Source organism: Malaclemys terrapin, chromosome 4 (genome assembly GCF_027887155.1).
Source record: "Malaclemys terrapin pileata isolate rMalTer1 chromosome 4, rMalTer1.hap1, whole genome shotgun sequence".
NCBI lineage: Eukaryota > Metazoa > Chordata > Testudines > Emydidae > Malaclemys > Malaclemys terrapin.
The window spans coordinates 43,597,254-43,616,387 of NC_071508.1; the positions used below are offsets into that span (position 1 = coordinate 43,597,254).

The 19,134-nt window shown below is 40.4% G+C and overlaps 1 protein-coding gene across 1 annotated transcript in view; it reads left to right on the forward strand.

Moving 5' to 3' along the window:
* The window catches only part of MUC2 (mucin 2, oligomeric mucus/gel-forming), a 58,345-nt gene that overhangs the window by 3,676 nt on the left and 35,535 nt on the right, over window positions 1-19,134 (forward strand). Inside the window, exons 4-17 of the mRNA XM_054026136.1 lie at window positions 3,165-3,279; window positions 3,767-3,857; window positions 4,486-4,595; window positions 4,971-5,187; window positions 5,620-5,745; window positions 6,576-6,693; window positions 7,194-7,332; window positions 8,989-9,099; window positions 10,278-10,347; window positions 13,746-13,883; window positions 14,634-14,798; window positions 15,889-15,983; window positions 16,949-17,075; window positions 17,956-18,211. Coding sequence (XP_053882111.1) covers window positions 3,165-3,279; window positions 3,767-3,857; window positions 4,486-4,595; window positions 4,971-5,187; window positions 5,620-5,745; window positions 6,576-6,693; window positions 7,194-7,332; window positions 8,989-9,099; window positions 10,278-10,347; window positions 13,746-13,883; window positions 14,634-14,798; window positions 15,889-15,983; window positions 16,949-17,075; window positions 17,956-18,211 — 1,878 coding nt within the window. The remainder of the gene's footprint in view (window positions 1-3,164; window positions 3,280-3,766; window positions 3,858-4,485; window positions 4,596-4,970; window positions 5,188-5,619; window positions 5,746-6,575; window positions 6,694-7,193; window positions 7,333-8,988; window positions 9,100-10,277; window positions 10,348-13,745; window positions 13,884-14,633; window positions 14,799-15,888; window positions 15,984-16,948; window positions 17,076-17,955; window positions 18,212-19,134) is intronic.

Below are 19,134 nucleotides of genomic sequence, written 5' to 3' on the forward strand. Positions count from 1 at the left end.
TTTACAGATCCAGACTAACATGGCTACCCCTCTGATACTTGACAGGTTTTATTAAAAACTGTCAAACCCAGTCCAGTGAATGCCTACTAAGGAATAGAAAATAATGTTCTATTTTCCAGGCACCAAGCCAGACGATATCCAGAAATATCATGAAGTCTTTTGACATATATTACTGCCAAAAATGAGAGATTGCCTAGTTGTGCACCAAAGTGTTAAAAGAAATTCACAAGCAGCTTTTTAGGGGTCCTTTAAAGATTGCTTTCCCATGCACTGAACCTATTCTTCTCCTATGTATTGTTCATAAAACAATAAAACCCTAATAAAAGAAGACTCGTGGAACAGGTTTTCACTGTGTATAGGATTCAGTGTTCTATAGAATTTCATACTCTTTAAACCCATACCCTTGGCACATGTCCCAGTGGCATATAAAATATCACTACATGCCAATGCAATGAAAGCTATAGAATTTTAAAAAGTGGCTGGGGAGGACCCAATCCATTGACTACCAACACAAAATTAATACTGGATATTATGGTAATCAGATAGCTGGTGATTTGGTGATTTGGTGACATCTTTTCTTCAAGTTATATCATAATATTGAATGATTTGATGACCATGCTCTGCCTAGGGGAGACAGGCTGGTTCTGAGTTCAGCACTCGGACTTAGTCCTTCACTGCTGGTAGTACTTCTGCAGCTTGGAAGGGGTCCTGAGATATCAATCAGCAGAGTGCTGGAAAGAGTGAGTCTCTAAGGGCTCATCTACACCACAGTTAGGTCGACATAAGGCAGCTTATGTCAATCTAATTATGTCAGTGTCTGCACTACAGCGAGAAGCCCTGGTGGTTTTGGACCCTGCTGCTAGCTGGGAGCCACAGCAAGAAATCCTGGCGCCCTTTCAAATTTCAAATTGACAAGGCTGCCTGGCTCCCAGCGGGGAGTGAGGTGGGGATGCCAAAAAGCTGGGGCAACTGTTCCCCGCTCCCAGAGGGCAAGAAGCCCTAGGCAGCTTCCCACAGCTCCCAGCGGGGAAGGGGGAGTGAAGAGGAGGCAGTTCACTGGGAACCTGGGAGCTTGTGGGGCAACCAGGGTCCCAGCAGGGTGCTCCCAGTGGAGCTGAGAGGACTCTCCTGGTAGAGCACTCCTGATGAGGATGTGCACTACCGACCCAAGGAGGGTAGTGTGGACATGTACCACCGCAGTAATTACTAGTTTATATTACATTTCTAGTGTCGACATACCCTAAGACTTTCTAGTTCTTCTGTGGATTGCCACAGAATTTTGGGCTCCATAGAGCAGATAAAGATTTTTGAAATGCCACTTCTATTCATCTCAATGGCATAGCTGATACACACAGGCAAGCCAAACACCATCCCATAGCAGATACTCATAGCCATCCTAGTAAGTGTGGGTCCCCATTGCAAACTCCAGTATCGGCATATAGTTGCATGTTCCACACAGGCAATCTTCAGAATTGGATTTTTACTACTTTACAGGTACCCTGTATAAGATAAGAAAAGAAACAATTATAAAATCAAAGAATGAAAGAAATAAAATGTACAAAGGTGGAAATCAGAATAGAAGAAAGAACAGTTATTTATGTCAAGGCTTCGTGCTACAGTGTTGGTTCCATAAATGCTACAAAACTCCTCTGTTCTGATTCCCTAACTTAGAGTCAGCATTAGAAAACCTCCATCCCAGAAGACTCCATGCTCTCAAGTAGCTGCCTAGTGTTTTACAATTCTCTTTAAAAAATGTTCATGCTCCAATGTTCATGATGTGACCTGTAGCTTGTGGTAGGAATGTTAGTTTGTGAGTTTCTATTTGGTGTCTAGACCCTAGCTAATGTTATTGCATGCATTAGAAATGTGCAAGATGAGTAGTTAGAAAAGCTCTGGCACCAAGAAATTAAGACTTAAAATACCCTTCTGAAAGGCTAGGAAAGAAATTATGAGAGGGGATGTATGCCTGGGCACACACCATTAAACTAGCAATAGCATTTGCTCTGAGAACTGTGTAGAGAAGGAAATAGCTATTCATCGGTTTGGCTGGATTCCACTGTAACTAATTCTGTTTGGTCAAGTATTGAGCTATTTAGGTTTTATTGTAAGAAGCTGTTTGCGGGAATGCTTTTATCACCTAACCAAGTTCTGCATTGTGGCTCATGTACACAGTGAACATAAGGGTGGATATTCAGTGGATCAGCTTTTTATCAGTCAGCAGCATTTTTGTTCAATCCTGTTTGAGATACTTGGGTCAAATTAATGACCTCTGCTGATTCTATTAATGATTCGTCTCTTAAAATTAGATTATTGAATGTTGATGTTTTTAACAAGCTCTTTTCTCCCCACATTTTTCTTCCACTTATGTTGACCATCAGGCCCCATGTCTACATTGTTCCCATCCCAAATCATTAGGCCATTCTCTCAAAAAATAAAGGTTATTTAAAGGGGATATCCAGTCTCCTGAAATAGTATATGATTTTTGGAAAATGAAAGACACTATTCAGTTTCTTGTGCCCTCAATCATTTGCTATGTGAACCTCAATCATGGGTAAGCAGTGAATATTCGCTCTCCCAGGTTCAGGTCCTTTGTTTTTTGCTTTTACTGCTTGAATCACACTTCTTCACTGGCATTTTGCCTTCTTTCCTAACCTGAGATAGAGAATCTATCCCTTTAAGGAGCCCGTGGTTCTGAGATTACCTTGCCTTATCAAGGTAAATTCCAGATGAAACCAAAATGTCAAGTCTGAAATTTTACATGTGATGGCCACAGAGATAAGTGTTATCTAATAAAGTCTGTGTAAGCATCAGACAGAGAAGTCTTCAAAACTTCCTTGAAATAGGAAGAATCTGAACTGGATTTCTGTGACCAACTGAAATGAATGCTGATTAGAGCAATTTAAACTAGGTCAAACAAAATATGACTTACCTCAGCAAGTATCTGAGAGGAAGGGGATTTAATTCCCTGCTAAACAGAGTCTGTCCTGTACAACAGAGGACAGCTGTGTGGGACTCAGAGATGGAGGCCAGAAAAGTGTAATTTGCAGAGCCTGGTTCTTCCATGCACTCTGATGTTCCTCTTGCAATGCCTAAGACATTCAGTTTACTCCTTTCTGTTTTCTACATTAGATCTAATACAAAATCTTTGACTGTCTTCTTCTCAGTGTAACAACACCATACTATAGCTCCGGTTTGCTGATTGAGAACAGTGAAATCTACACTAAAGTCTATGCAAGAGCGGGCCTGGTTCTAATGTGGAACCGTGAAGATTCACTGATGGTATGTATGACACTGAACTTTACTTTTGCTACTATTCGGTTTTAACAAATTAGCATAGGCTGAACAGAGTCATTGTGTTAAGCAGCCTCTTCCAACTGGGAATGGAGATAGTTTATTCTCAGGTGAGAAGGTTCCTTTGTCCATTATGTGACTGGAGTTAGGCATAGAAATGAACTTTCCTTCACTCTCAAGAGTAGATGAGACGGGAATGAGAAACAGCTAATATTTTGGTTAAAAGAGGCACCGTCACAGTATAGTAACTTCTCACATTCTTCCATGATATGTTTTTATTTTCCCCTGGTAATTGTTTGCATTGAACTGTGTTACTATTATGTTAGATGTACTAAAACCTAATGTACAATGGAGAGGCATTCACTATCTTTCCTCTATTAACGTCCCCTGCTAATGAATTTATTCTTGTTGGGAATGTTTTTCTTTCTTTAGTGCTACAGCTGATTTTCTTTCTGGTTTTGTTTTCATTATTTAGTTGGAGCTGGATGCCAAGTTTAACAACCATACATGTGGTCTTTGTGGGGATTACAATGGACAGCAGCTCTACAATGAATTTATCTCTAACGGTAAGTGGTCTGACAGTATATATAGATACCATGTAAAGCAGGTGTATAGATATTGTATGTGGAAGCATCTAAGACGGCAAAGGTAGGATTTACAGTACAGGAACTTAAATTCCATCGGATATTTTCCAGCGATTGTTAAGAGATACGAGATAAATTATTAATGGTGTACTATATTTCAAGTGAATCAGCTGATTCTGTGGAGTCTCTGTTGGTATAGGCCAGTGGTTCTCAAACTTTTGTACAGGTGACTCCTTTCACATAGCAAGCCTCTGAGTGCAACCCCCCTTATAAATTAAAAACACTTTTAAATATATTTAACACTATTATAAATGCTGGAGACAAAGCTGGGTGGAGGCTGACAGCTCGTGACCCCCCCCATATAATAACCTTGCGACCCCCTGAGGGGTCCCGACCCCCATTTGAGAACTCTTGGTGTAGATTTACTCACTTGTTGGAATACTAGTAAGCTTTTCATGTCCATCTGAAATGGATTTTCTTAATAGTATTAAAATAGTCAGTACAGGGCCTGATATATAATAAACAGTTTGCTTGATCACTAAAGTGCCAGGAATCAGATATGTATTAAGTTTGCTGTGTTTATCAAGACTTTTTTACATCTTCCTCATAGACATGACCTTCAATCCGATCACATTTGGAAATATGCAAAAGATTAACAAACCCAACACAGTATGTGAGGACCCTGATGAAACACAGACTGTCACAACCTGTAATCAGCATGTGAGTAATCATAGTGGTCAACTTTACTTAGCTGGCAGGTGGAGACATTCCTGCAATATGGGGAGACCACTGAGCGTGGAGATGGGTAAGAGCCTGGAACTTTCCAAGGCACATACCATGTCCCTAACTAACTCCAAAGGCATTAACGTTGTTATGCCTTCTAAAAGGAGGAGCAGAACTGATGGAAGATCTTAGTTGCACATGTGCTATTTCTGACACAGAATTATCCAGAGATAACCTAAGACTTGGACTCATCCCTCAACCATTAGTGATGTCCAGAAGCCAAGCACCATTTTAGCACAAAGGAACCTCTCTAGAAACTCGGGTGCCAGGGATGCCTTTTAACCTTTTATTTTTTTCCCCCCACCTCCTTAGCGTGATGAGTGTCTGAGTCTGCTGACTTCTTCAGTATTCGCTGACTGTGAGTCCCGTCTGAACCTGGAGATGTATGTTCAAGCCTGTATGCAGGATAAGTGTGCCTGCCAGGGAGCTGAGGATTCCTTCTGCCTTTGCAGCACCATCTCTGAGTACTCTCGCCAATGCTCCCATGCTGGTGGCCGGCCTGGAAACTGGAGGACAGAAGAGTTTTGCCGTAAGTACCTTCCCAAACTTGGCAGAGCAATCAGTTCATCCTGGGTGAAATATTTAAAACTGCTCAGCTTGTATATTTCCTGTTTTCCCCTCCCTTGTCTTTGTTATTAAGGACATTTATTGGAAGTAGAAATTATGTTCCAACTGAAAGCTGTATGGTTTGATCCTGCTCCCAGTGAAAGTAGTGGGATTTTTTGTCGTTAATTACAGTGGAAGCATGATTAGGATCACTGTCTTCTGTTCAAGAAGCAAGAAAAGAATGTAGAGAAGAAAAAAAGCGGTTCAGAAATTAAATACAATAAATACATTTGGCCAAATTGCAGCCAATTGAGTCAATTCCACTGATTTCATTGGAGCCGATATATGCTCTTTGGTTTCTGTGGAATGCAGAGTTTATATTCAAGTCACTGATCTTTTTCTTTCATTATTTTAGCTAAGACGTGCCCTGGAAACATGATCTACCAGGAAAGCAGCTCACCATGCATAAGCACTTGTTCCCATTTGGAGATCAGCAGCCTTTGTGAGGAACACTTCATGGATGGCTGCTTCTGCCCTGAAGGTAAGTGTCCCTCTCAGTCCTATCTGAGACAATAGGTTTGGATTCAAGTCTCTTCATATACTCCAGAATGTATCTGAAAAAGGCTGTATTATCTATACTTTACCTTCACTAAAAAAAACTCTGCAAGGAGTTCAGGACTGAAATATTCAGTATAAAGCAAGTTACATTTTAGAAATGAATACATTTTACCAGTGGAGTAAATTTGTCCTGGTAAATTAATAAAATTCTAGCATGTTTACAAAAGTAATGCATTAGCTTGGCTTTATTTAACTCACACTAACCTAGTTAGGCTCTTTATTTCTGTTTGTGGCTAGGCATGTGGTTTATGAGACTGTTACCACCTCTGAACTGAGAGTTGGTCCTTTGGGTTAAGCAGTAGACATGTATGTTTTTAGATGTAGAGTTTCAGACCCCGTAGGTAACCCTGAGAAGGGGCATAATTACATATATATTATCTACATAATACAATAATATGTGACATTGAGCTCAAATGTAATATTCAAGACCTGTTGCCAACCTTGGAAAATACCTTCACAGTGATAGCACAACAATAGTTTAGGTGAATTTGAAATCCAACCATTTAGAATGTGCAGATTTAAGTTGAGATTTTCAAAGTGACACAGGGGATTTAGCCACACAACTTCCATTAAAAATATTAACGTAAACATTAAAAACAGTGGAAGCTCTGTGGCCGAATCCCCTTTTGATATCTTCAATTACCATTAATTTTGGGTCTGGTTGAGAGTGTGCCTGCTCCCAGAGTTTTTCCTAGGTTGGTTGGTGCTGGTATTTTGACATGAACTATGAGAGCCTACGGTTGTGTTTTGTAGGAACGGTGTATGATGACATCAATGGGAAAGGCTGTGTGTCTGTTAACCAATGTCACTGCAAACAGCATGGATCCCTGTATTCACCTGGGCAAACTATCACCAATGAATGTGAAGAATGGTAAGGATTACAATTCACTCTAAACCGCTCTCAGAATGACTGTGCATGGGTCTGTCAGCAGAGTTGTTACCTATTTGTATATGTCCTGCTGCAAAAGTCATGGTGCCTTTCCATGTGTTGCAATATCAAGATGCTACAGTGAACCAATTTTATGGCATCTTGAGTCTGTAATATGTGGAAGAGGAGAGTTTTAAATAAGCAGCCAATGACAAATTTTCAAAGCACCTAGGGGTACTTTGTCCTGACCCAGTGGTGCTCTGTATACAGATGTACTTGTGGCACCTTAGAGACTAACAAAAGAAGTGGGCTGTAGTCCACGAAAGCTTATGCTCTAATAAATTTGTTAGTCTCTAAGGTGCCACAAGTACTCCTGTTCTTCTTTTTGCGGATACAGACTAACACGGCTGTTACTCTGAAACCTGTATACAGATGTTTTTCAGTGCTTTCAGTCCCTCTGACACTAACCCCATTTTTTATTCCTTATTTATTTGTGTTTATAGCACCTGTGATTCAGGCAGGTGGGTGTGCAAGCACTTATCCTGTCCAGCCTCATGCTTAGTGGAAGGAGGTGCTCACATCACCACCTTTGATGGGAAGAAATACACCTTCCATGGAGACTGCTACTATGTGCTGTCCAAGGTATCATGTATTAAAGGTCTCTTCCCTCAGATAGCAAATATAGATGCATCTGCCTTCTGATTTAGTGGCTGTAGATCACTGTTTCATTATACTTTTTGAGGCTCGGGTCGGAGGACACTGTAGAGTCTATACTAGAGAATTCAAAGTGAGTCATGATCCCCAGTGTCCATTGATCTGGTAGTGAGGGTTTGTGCTCACCTGCTACACTCTGACTGCCTTAGTCGTTTCCAATTTCATGATGATTATGGAACAGGTTTATGGTACGCAACCCATTCTCACTTATAAGAGTCCAGAGGAGCACACTGATGCTAGTGAACAGATGACTGGACCTGCAACTTCAAGGACTCAGCTCTGCCAAATAGATCTGAAATGAGGGTTGGAAATGTCCTACCTAATCTGTAATACACCTATGCTTGTGTTCGGGTAATATTGAGTCAATTGGGGGGTGGAGGAGAGCACAGTGAGTTATGTCATCCCTTTGTCCCTGAAGTACCTGGTCCCCATTGCTCCAGAGAACAAGGATCTGACTTACCAACACTTGAATGCTTGCCACTGGAGCTTTGAAAGGAAGTCCTAGTTCCGGTGGTAGTGCTAGAAAGAAAGTTATCAAACGTAAAGCTCTACAGTGTTTGTTAGTTTAACAGATTATTTCAGTCCTCTGTGATAGAAATCAGCTCAGGGTATGGAAGAGCTGCCTCTGTGTCATAGACTCACTGTCCCGGAATGCTCCTGTGTGGCATGAAACAACATTTCAGCAACTCCACCTAGCTCTCTTCCTTGGGACATTAGTGGTCTGGTCTGGTGGTGACTTGGCCTTCCAGACAGGTCACACTATAGTTCCATCCCTTCTGAAGTATGAATGTCCCAAAAAATGTCTGACAAAATAATGGTAGCAAATATAATGCCTTCCACCTCACCTGGGCTCTTCTTCAGTCTCAGTTTATTTCCAGAGCAGAAGGTCTCAGGGCTTCTCCCTAGAATCCTCCAGTAAAACAGACAAAACACAAAATAAGCACCTTCTGCCTCAGACTTTAGTCTATCTTAGGCTTCCCCAAGTTCTCCGCTCTCCTGCAGAACTGTTATGCACATGGCGGTCTCCTTGGAGTCCTGCTCCTTTTTCAAGGCTCACCCTAGGAGTTAATTGTATGCTTATAGCCTTCGCCTGGATCCCATCTGGCCCTTCCCATAGAGATGGAAGTCCAGACCATCTCTCTCCTCCTTCCAGCTACTCTGAACTCCTTCCTTTTACCCCTGGCCTAGACCAAATGGCACCCCAGGCAAGGAGCGTCTTTGGCGCCCCCCCTCCATTTGTTAAACTTTTGAATACCTTATTTTTTATTGCATTTGTAGCCCATTTCATGACTTTGATGCACGATTTACATGCATGATTTATCCATGTCATATAAGACAATAAATTTGCATGCTAGGATCTGTACAACAAAAACAGCACCCCAAGCCTGGAACCCCAGGCGCTCACCCAGGTAGCCTGCCCCTAAATCCGGCCCTGTTCATCCCTGAGCCTGACACATACTCCAGGTGTAATAATGTGGGGGTAATAGAGTGCTCAGGCTCCAATTAACCCCTTCTCAGCCAGTGTGGGGTTTATACAAACCATCAGACTGTACTAATTTATGTTTTTTTCCACTTTGATTGCAGGAAAGTATAAATGACACTCACGCCCTCCTGGCAGAGCTGTCTCCCTGTGGCTCCACGGACAAACAGACCTGTTTGAAGACTGTTGTGCTGTTAATAGACCACAAGAAAAATGTAAGTGATATGTGGGTGTCTGCTGGATGTGTGTATTCTCTCAATGTATTTCCTGATTTCTCTTTCCCTACTTACTTTTGATAATCTTTCTCTGAGGATTCTGAGTAAGGATGGTTGAATACAGAAAAAATAAAAAACAGCCAAATGTTTGTACAAATCCCAAAGCAGATTGGCACTGCACAGTCTGAACAAGTTCAGAGTTAAAAGTTTTTGCTTGACTCTTTCTTTCTTTCTTTCTTTCTTTCTTTCTTTCTTTCTTTCTTTCTTTCTTTCTTTCTTTCTTTCTTTCTTGTTCTGCCCTGTGCTGGAAGCATTGTGAGTCTGCTCTCATGGGATTTCCAGTCTGACTGGAAATAAGAAGTCCTTGATATTTTATTTTATTGAGATTTAAGTCCAGTTTTGCAGACCTAAGATGTTCCAGTTAGGATTCAAACTCTTGAAAACTGATCAAGCCAAGCTTCTCAACTTTCTGAATTTCACTCAAGATTAATAGTGAGGGGGGACATTAGAAATTCTCACTCTTACTCAATCTGCCCATTTGTCTAATCTATTTTTTTCTGTTCTGTCTTTCTAATTTATCTCTAATGCTCCCATCATTATAGTATCTAGACCTCTGAGTTTTTTCTCCTCCTTTCCTGCCATATAGTTCTGGTCTTCTTGGCTCTTGACAGTAACATTTGTGAAACTAGTTATGTCCCCAAAAGTACATACTAAAATTTGTATTAAGAATTTCCTGAAGCACTTCCTTATCATTCTATCAATGCTGTACAATTATGTAAGAAATAACACATGGCAAGGTGTGTGCTTATAGCAAATCCCCACACATGACTGGTGTCAAGTGCCAAATGTTTTCAGCCACTTGGCAAAGTTGGTATCCAGAATAAGTGACTTTCTTGAAGCATTTTTTCTCTAGTAGAAACTGTTTTAGTATATATTAAAAAATGTGTCTAACAAGCCCAAAGCTTTGTACATGTACTGGATGCTAGGGCAGACAGAATATTCATTAGCTAATTAGATTGCTTCTTTTTTAAACTGTAACTAGAATATTGAGTTCGTCTGCACAAAGTAGCATGATCCCTTCTTGTTTCCCAAGTTTTAAGGTTAATGTTCGTGGTGGGCTTCCCTCTGCGTACATGAAGTTGCAGTAATTTAAACATGTTCTCTTTGCTTGCACACAGATCTTGGTTTTCAGATCAGATGGCACTGTGCTGCTGAATGAACTGGAAGTGCACTTGCCTCATGTGACAGGTAAGGAATGTGACCACCTCTCCAATGCACATCTGATGTTACGGGAAAAACAAGCTCTTTATGTGTTAGAGCCTTTGATGAAATAAAGGCAGAGAGGCATTTCCTGAATGTTTGTGCTGGAATGAACTGGATTGGAATGTAAAGAGCTTGAGAGGAAGGGGACTTTAGAAAATACATGGAGGGATTTGTGACCTAACCACCAGAGGGTGGCTCTGTGTACGGAAGGATGGCTTTGTGGTTAAGGCACTGGCCTGAGCCCCAGTGCTGCACAGGCTTCTCATATGATGTTGGGCAAATAGTTTAATCTGTGTGTGTCTCATATAAATAGATAGAAATGAACTTCACTGCCAGAATATATTCTGGGTGGGACCAGGAATGTCATATTTAACTCCAGGGTAATTTTTACCCATATACTCTGGTGAGGAGAGGGCAAAAGTTTCCTGATTTATATCTATCACTTAAATTCCAACAAGAGGATCTTTTTCTTCTTGTTTCCTTTTCCCCTTTAAGTACTCCTTTCAAGGTTGGTGGTCTTGGGGACTGACCTTAGGTCTCTCTGAGGCTGAACTGACAAGAGTAGAAAGCTCAATGGAGGCATCAGCTTACATTTGGGGTATGGAGCTTTGTGTCAAACAACGCCCTGCGGCGAAGCACAGAGCAGTGCTGATGGTGCCTAGAAAGAGTCACATTTAACCTTCTTTTGCTAGAAAGAAGTTTGCAGTGAGGCAGAATCTGTGAGTGTTGTTGTGGGAGATCAGTAAACAGAGGATCCTGAAGTAACCTCCCCAAAAATGTGTAAATCCTTTTAGCGCTGCTTATTGTGAATGTTTACGCTGCAGAGTCACCAGCTCCATGATCAGCACCTCTTCTCAGTCACTGCCACCTCTACCAAAAACTATTCAGTTGCATAGATAGAGGGGTGGGAGGACAGATACACATGGAAGAAGAAGTTTGTAATTGCCTGGTAGAAAGGATCCAGATCAAAGTACTCTACAGAATGAGCAATATAATATACAGGCCACATATTAAATAGCCTCACCTTAGCATATGACTCCTTCTGGGCAACATCATAGAGGCACCAGTGGGCAGGGCTCTTCCACTTTATTTATTTTGAAGGGCTGTTCTGTTGATTTTTCCACTCAAGCTTGATAATGCTGTATTGCCTATATATAATAGCTCCAAGCGTGTCAGAGCTCAGCTGGTTTTGAGTGTTTTATGAACAGCTGGCACATACAGTGAGCTGGTTTAACATTCACCCAGTTCAGTTTCTGGGAATAAATATCCACAGGCCCAATCAGTAACAGCTATGGTTCTCAGACCTTTCCATATTATGACACTCTTTTCCATAGAGGGACCCCTCTCCCATTTAGCAATATGGGAAGGGCAGGGTAGTTACGACCCCTGACACCTGTTTGTGACTCAGGTTGAGAATCCCAGTTCTGGGGAATACAGGTGACTGGAAAACCCTATGCTAAAAAATATATGGGTAGCTTCAAAAACACCTCTTCTTTTTGTTCTTTGGATGTGACTTCAACTCAAGCATCAATTAAGTTCAGCACTTGTAAATTAGAAGCAAGGAATGTTTAATAGGGAGTTCAGTTTTGGGATGCTTCTTTTATTGAAGAGCTACTTCTTTTTAATATGTACAATTGAGTAGTGCTTCCATTTGATATAATATGACATACCATCCATTCTTACAATGATTTATGGATGTAGGATAAAAGGGGGAAAGCAATCTCAGTCTCCATACTTAAGGGCATACATTGATCACTGGGTGAGGTCCAGAAGAAATGTTCCCTGCAGTGTAGATTTAACATCTTCCCCTGAGCTATCCAGCACTGGCCAATATCAAGAGAGGACACTGAACTAGATGGACCATTGGTCTATTCTGGAATGGCAAGTCCTCCTCTATTTGGGGGTTGTCCAGGGTCTTACCATTAGTTGCTCCAGATATTTTGTATTCGATTGAATTGGTTTTAAAACAGGAATCTGACTGGAATATGTCGTCATTACAGTGGCAGGAACTTATGAGTCACCATCATTCTCCTCTCAGAAGGATAGTGGGAATTGCCCCTTTGAGTCACTGTCACTGCTGTCCCTTTCATTGTACCCAGCATTCACTGTGACACCTGAGGTACCAAACCCTTAAGTAAATAAACCAGCCCATGGAGGAAGTGGGAAGAACAAGGAGATCTTCAAATAGAAACAGGAACAAATGGTAGTTAAGCAGGGGGCATAGGGAGGGAGACTCTTACTTATTGCTATAAGTTACTTAATGTGATTTTTCAAAAAAAGCTTTTAATACAGTAGCATATAACTCAGCACTGTGAGCCATCATGCCACAGAGCAAAGATCTGTTTGATTCCTGATCCCACACAGTCATCATAAGTAGCTGGGTTGTTAATATAGCAGGGGCTGGCATTATAGCTAAGTGGTCAGTGTTCTTCAAAGCAAAATAAGAGAGGTTTGTGTCACCGGTCCTGAGTTAACTGTGCCTCTCATGCCCTCTCCCTCTCTGGGAGGGCACCCCACTTATGTCTCAGGCATCTAGCCATCACCTTTCCTGGGGCAGGATCCCCCACGACCCTCTCCCTTCAGATGGGGGCTTTGGCTGCAGACTCCTGCAATGCACTGTGATCACCTCAGCAGATCTGACTTCAGTCCAGCACTTGCTGTTGTCTCAGTGACAGTGAGGATAGGGTTAACAGTGACCAGCCAGCCCTCATAAAGCCAAGTACTAGTTATTCAGAACAAAAGCATTTCAGAAAAAAACATATCTTTAAAACTCTGAATAATTTATATGCATGTCTGGCTCACCAGACAATCACCCGTCTTCCACATGGAATCTCGGGTTTGTTTTAGAGTGCTTTGGGCCCTCTCACAAAGCCTGTCTCTGGACACAGACTCATGTGAGAGAGAATATCTCCCAGATCAGGGCTGTCATTTTGTACAGTTTCAAGTCCTCTGCCTGTTAAGACTTTTTGAACTAGGTCAAAACAGTAGATGTTATTGCCCAGAGGTTTCGGTATTGGGGATTTGCATTAATTATTATCCAGTGTCTTTAGTTCCTGTGGGAAGCATCCTTTAGCTCACCCATTGAGCCAGGAATACAATCACTAACTAGCGCATAATGATACGTGTAACATTTATAAAGTTGATACAATAGTCTTTGAATATTCCATGTTTTCATAGCATTGGATCTGTCAGAATCTGATCTTTGGTCCTCTGCCTGTTGCAGTTTTCAGGGCAGATGGTGACTTGGGCTGCTCATGTAAAGTGTTGCTTTCAGCAGGCTAGTGTTTTCCTGTCTGTGACATTTCTGGATGATAACAGAAAGAGGTGATAAAAACAAATAAAGAATCAGGGAAACATGACTTTTCTTTCCTTTTGTTTTCCAGCAAGCTTCTCAATTTTCCAGCCAACTTCATACCATCTCATTGTGCATACCTATTTTGGTCTCAAGCTACAAATCCAATTGGTTCCAATCATGCAGCTGTTTGTGATTGTGGATCAATCTGCCCAAGGAAAACTGCAAGGTGAGTGCCCACTTATGTCTACTTCTAAAGGAGAAATGATGCAGCAAAAATATTTGCAACTGAAGTGCTGTGTGTTCTTAACATTGATGGTGAGATGTGTCTGTGACTGGCATAGCAAGAAAATGCTAGCTAATGAATTATTCCATACTAATTAAGATACTAAGGAAACTGTGTGCCTGCAAGATACTAATATAGACTTAATGAATGAACACTTTTTAATATTTAGTGATACATATTTTTTAAAAGGCACCGGCTCTAGAGACAGAAATGCTTAGCTGGTTGAATATAGGAAGAATGAGAGCAGAATCCAAAATTTCATGAGAGAATGGCCCCACAGCTCACACATTTTACAGATGAATTATTGATATTATAGATTAACTAAACCCGTCACCCCCATGTCAATGCAGGATTGATCGCTGGAATATATTCACCACTGCTTTGTTCAGTCTAGTTTTAAATTACTTAAGTGGCCAGTCTTGGGAAACTATTCCATAAAAGGATGATAGGGAGAATCCCCCAAAACTCCGAACACCAGTTGAGGGCCACCTGCCCCAGAGCTTGGATTTTTACAGTGAGACCCCCCAGATGTCTACTTTTGTGATTGCAATTTTAATACTGAGTTGGAGGAGCCCTCTGTTTGACAATCTGACTGCTAGTCATGTGGTAAATCATCCTTTTCCTCTTTTGTTGCTCTTTTAGAAGAAGAATGAATAATAATTATTTTTAAACACCACATTTTTTTCTCAACAGGTCTTTGTGGGAATTTCAATGGCATAGAATATGATGATTTTAAAACAGCTGGTGGGTTGGTAGAAGCTACAGGATCTGCCTTTGCTAACACTTGGAAAGCACAAGCCACCTGTAAAGACCAAGTGGATAATTTGGAAGACCCTTGTGCTCTCAGCTTTGAAAGCGGTAAGAATACTACATTTTCATAGAACCTCTTTCCTCCAAATTTTATATCTCATACACAGTCAGTCAAATAGCAGTATCAAAATAATAATCTTTATTTAGAAGGCTGATAAGTTAATAATGTGTGCGCTTGTCTGATGTACTGTGGGCTTGCACACATCAGCTAACAGGTGCTTCCCCTTGAGAGTAATTGATTGTCCTGTGGTTAAGGCATGCAACTGGACTGTGGAAGACCCAAGTTCAAGTCCTTGATCTGCCTGGTTCAGGTGGTAATAAATACACAATAAAGCTATTATTTCAAAATACCATTAGTCATCTATGGGACCCTGGAGAATTTACTTGGTAATGTGTCAGATTCTTAATCTGAGGGTCCAGTGTTCAGCTTTCTGTTCAGGCAGTAGGTTTTGATCCAATGGCTGGAAGTTGAAGCTAGACAAATTCATACTGGAAATAAGAATATTTTTTTAACAGTGAGAGTAATTAACCATTGGAACAATTTACCAAGGCTCCTGGTAGATTCTCTATCACTGATGATTTTAAAAGGAATATTGGATGCTTTTCTAAAAGATTTGCTCTAGGAATTATTTTGGGGATGTTTTATGGTATGTGTTATACAGGAGGTCAGATTAGATGATCATAATGGCCCCTTCTGGCCTTTGAATCTGTGACTCTATAAAAGAGATGGAAAGTTCAGAGGGAAATTGCAAGGGCAACCCTGTGTTGAAAGACACAGAAGAAAAGTCATTAATATATTACAATATATGTCTGGAGTAGTGGTGCACCTTCCTTAGCATTATTGCTTCTTTTTATGTTTAGCTTGGATTTGTGATCTTCTGATCATGAGTTCTCAAACAATTGAAAGCTAGAGGAAGACAATTCTGTGCAGGCAGACTGCATTAATAGGATATGATTTCCACTATTTCCAAATTTATAGCGATTCTGTGCAATCTCTCCACTCCCAGAAAAATGTAGGGTTCTCATTTTAATCATTTTGTTGCTTGGGTCAGATTATTTTGCATACTGTAATGTGACAATATGGTGCAACAGGGTATGATGCAAGGAAAATAATTCATTCTCTCTCCTTTTGTTACAGAAAATTATGCTGAATATTGGTGTTCCTTACTGAAAAATTCAGAATCTCCTTTTGCCAGATGTCACTCAGTCATTGATCCTGTGGAATATTATAAGGTGTGGATTTTATACTATACTGACACCTTCTGGCACTGGTCTAATATGTGTTTTACCATATACATATTTTCAAGGGATTATTGTAACTTGGCCATAAAAAATGGTTCGAATTTTGTAATGTCCAATGGCATTGTGTGCATCCCTGATCTCCTACAACAGGCTTTCTCACAAAATGCTAATTTAGAAGATGGAAATCATTGTGCTTTTTTGGGGGTGGGGCTTGTGTGTGGTGAAAGGGCACTATAGAGTCTCATTTTCATATGAGAATTCAAGAGAGGCAGGAATACTGAGCCATGACAGTCACATGTTAAGCCAGCCCTTAACCATTAATGTAATCTATGTTGTGGCTTAATAAACAATAAATTCAGTTTACTTGATCCAGAGATAAACAACAACCCATATATGTGTCATTTTATTCCTGGTCTGTTTCCCTCTGCTTTCAGTTCTGTTTGAGGAGGGATAAACAAACCAATCTGGGGAGAACAGAAAGAACCCTCAGCTTTTACTCATTTCTATAATTCAGTCTGAGCTGCACCTTTGTGAAGATCTTAACCCATTCAGCTAATTTTTTTGCTTTTATTATGTTTAATTTCTGTGGGTTTGTACATTTCCGGGTTGTGGCTGATCAGGAATTAAAAGTATCAAAGTTCCCTTAAAAAAGGCTGCTGTTAGGAAGCTGGCTAAACTTTGGACTTTCAAAAGGTTTGGCTGTTGAGATAAGGTCTGGCGAACAATCCACATTTTTCATGCTTAATCAAACGCACCCTGAGCCTTTTTGGGTTTGTCCCTCACTAGCTCATCTACTAAGCTCTCTGATTATGGGAGTGAATGAAAGCCACATGGGAAAGAAGATACTGGGTGTTCTACAGTTACTGTACTGGAGCCCCGGTTTTCACAGTCTTCATTTTATAGTTCTAATCCTCCTCCTGCAGGTGTGTTAACAATTTGCTTCTTATTTGTCTCAGAGATGTAAATATGACACCTGCAACTGTAAGAACAGTGAAGAATGCTTGTGTGGGGCCCTCTCCTCTTACGCAAGAGCCTGTGCCGCCAAAGGAATCATGCTGGGGGGCTGGAGACAAACTGTCTGCAGTAAGTGATGACACTGTAATCCCCTTGAAATCCGTCATAGGAATGGCCAGAATGCACCTGACTACAGTTACATTAAACTCAGTGTTAAGAGTTTAAAAGTGCCTTGGAGATGCCCAATACAATTTAAGGGGACAGTGTCAAGAATTTTGAATAGTTAAAGCTGTATTCTTTAAAATGTCCTTCATTTATAGGACAACTTCATAAACTGGGGAGTAACTATTTTCCCTTTCGTCATCTCCTCTACCACTTCACAAACACTGATCTATTTCTCTTTGTCCAGTGGACTATAAGCCATCATAGCTCTTCCATTTTATTTATTTTCTTGGTTGTGTACCAGCGTTATCAATGGTATCATCAACACTGGGAACTGGACTTTGTTAAATTGTGCTTCTATTGGCGGGTCATAGGGCTATGAAGCAACAGAGAAAAAGATATTATTATTACAAAGCAAATTCCAATAGCAAAAGATCAGTTAACTAAAGGGAAAAGAAAAAGAAACAATGCTACATATATATATATATATATATATATATATATATATATATATATTAGGATCTTTTCATTGCTTCCTCTATATACTCAACTCCCATTTATAATAAAATAAATTATGCATGTTCATTAAAGGAAGAATATACCCTTTAGAATGGAACAGTATTACCTCCTAGATGGTAACTTAAAAGGTAGGACAAAGTTAAGGCAAAACTATTTATTAATTATGATAATTTATTCCATAATACAATGAGAGGAAGTCCCTTTATTTTTATTATTACATACTGCCTGGGCAGAATGATCTGAAAGAAAGATTTAAATTCTATAATGCCTGGTCAGGGTTTTTTTATTTGCCAGTATAGCAACCATTGGTCTTTTCCCCCCTCTCCAGACAAAGAAGTGTCCTCTTGCCCAGCATCCCAGGTCTTCCGTTACAATCTGACCACATGTCAACATACCTGTCGCTCCCTTGCTGATGGCGAAAAGCACTGCTTAGAGGGCTTTATTCCCGTTGATGGCTGTGGCTGCCCTGATAACACCTATATGAATGAGAAGGGTAACTGTGTGTCCATCTCCCATTGTACATGCTACTATAGAGGGTCATACCTGGAACCTGGGGATGTCATCGTGAAACAAGAAGAACGCTGGTAGGTTATTTTATGGCTCGTCACTTGTGGATTGTGGAGGTGAAAGCCCCCACTTCTTATCTTTGCTTATTAAATATACTATATATTGATATTGATGGTGATACCATGTAGATAAAAGGTATATATTACTCACCACTACCCTAGCAGAACAAAACGTCATACTGCTGTAAGTTAACTTATTAATATGTATGGCATATCTCTTTATTTATGAGGTGTGTGGTGGCCTCTTGTGGTAACCATGGACCTGATCCTGCACCACTAGAGTCAATGGGAGTTTTGCTAGGCAATGGGGAAAAGAAGCTAAATGAGCAATTAGTGGGTTTCTCACTGAAAACAGATTATTCTAACAGTTAAAACAGTTACTAATTGATACCCATTTAATCAAGATTGTGGAGTTCCAAAACCAACATGCAGGCTCCCAGAAGCAATATTCTTTTGCATGAACTCCAGTGACTCATGCTGTGAATGGTAAAATATTTCCTTGCCTTTCAAGGAGGAGGGAACTAGAAGTTAAGAGTACAAGCCAATGAGGTTATTGCATTTGACTGGAGTTAGCATAAAATGGTGATATGTATTTATATGTATTTATTGGAGGCTAAGGACATGCTCTGAAAGGATATGAGCATGTATTCCCTTGATTGCTTAAAAAGTGCAATTTTGAGGATTTGCAGGATAATTTGTGGCCATTCTTTGAAAATCATTAATTTACCATCTGTTTATAATGTAACATTCAAAAGTTCTGCAGAACTTTCCCCAAAGCTCACTATGAAATCTCTGTTGAAATCATGTGGGATTTCCTCCCCAAGGTGCATATTTCACAAAGGCCACTACTAAACATTATTCCACTAATAGATCAGTTGGGTTCATTATTACTTTAACACCTAAGAACATACCACAGCAATAGGGAATTTTTGACAGTCCAA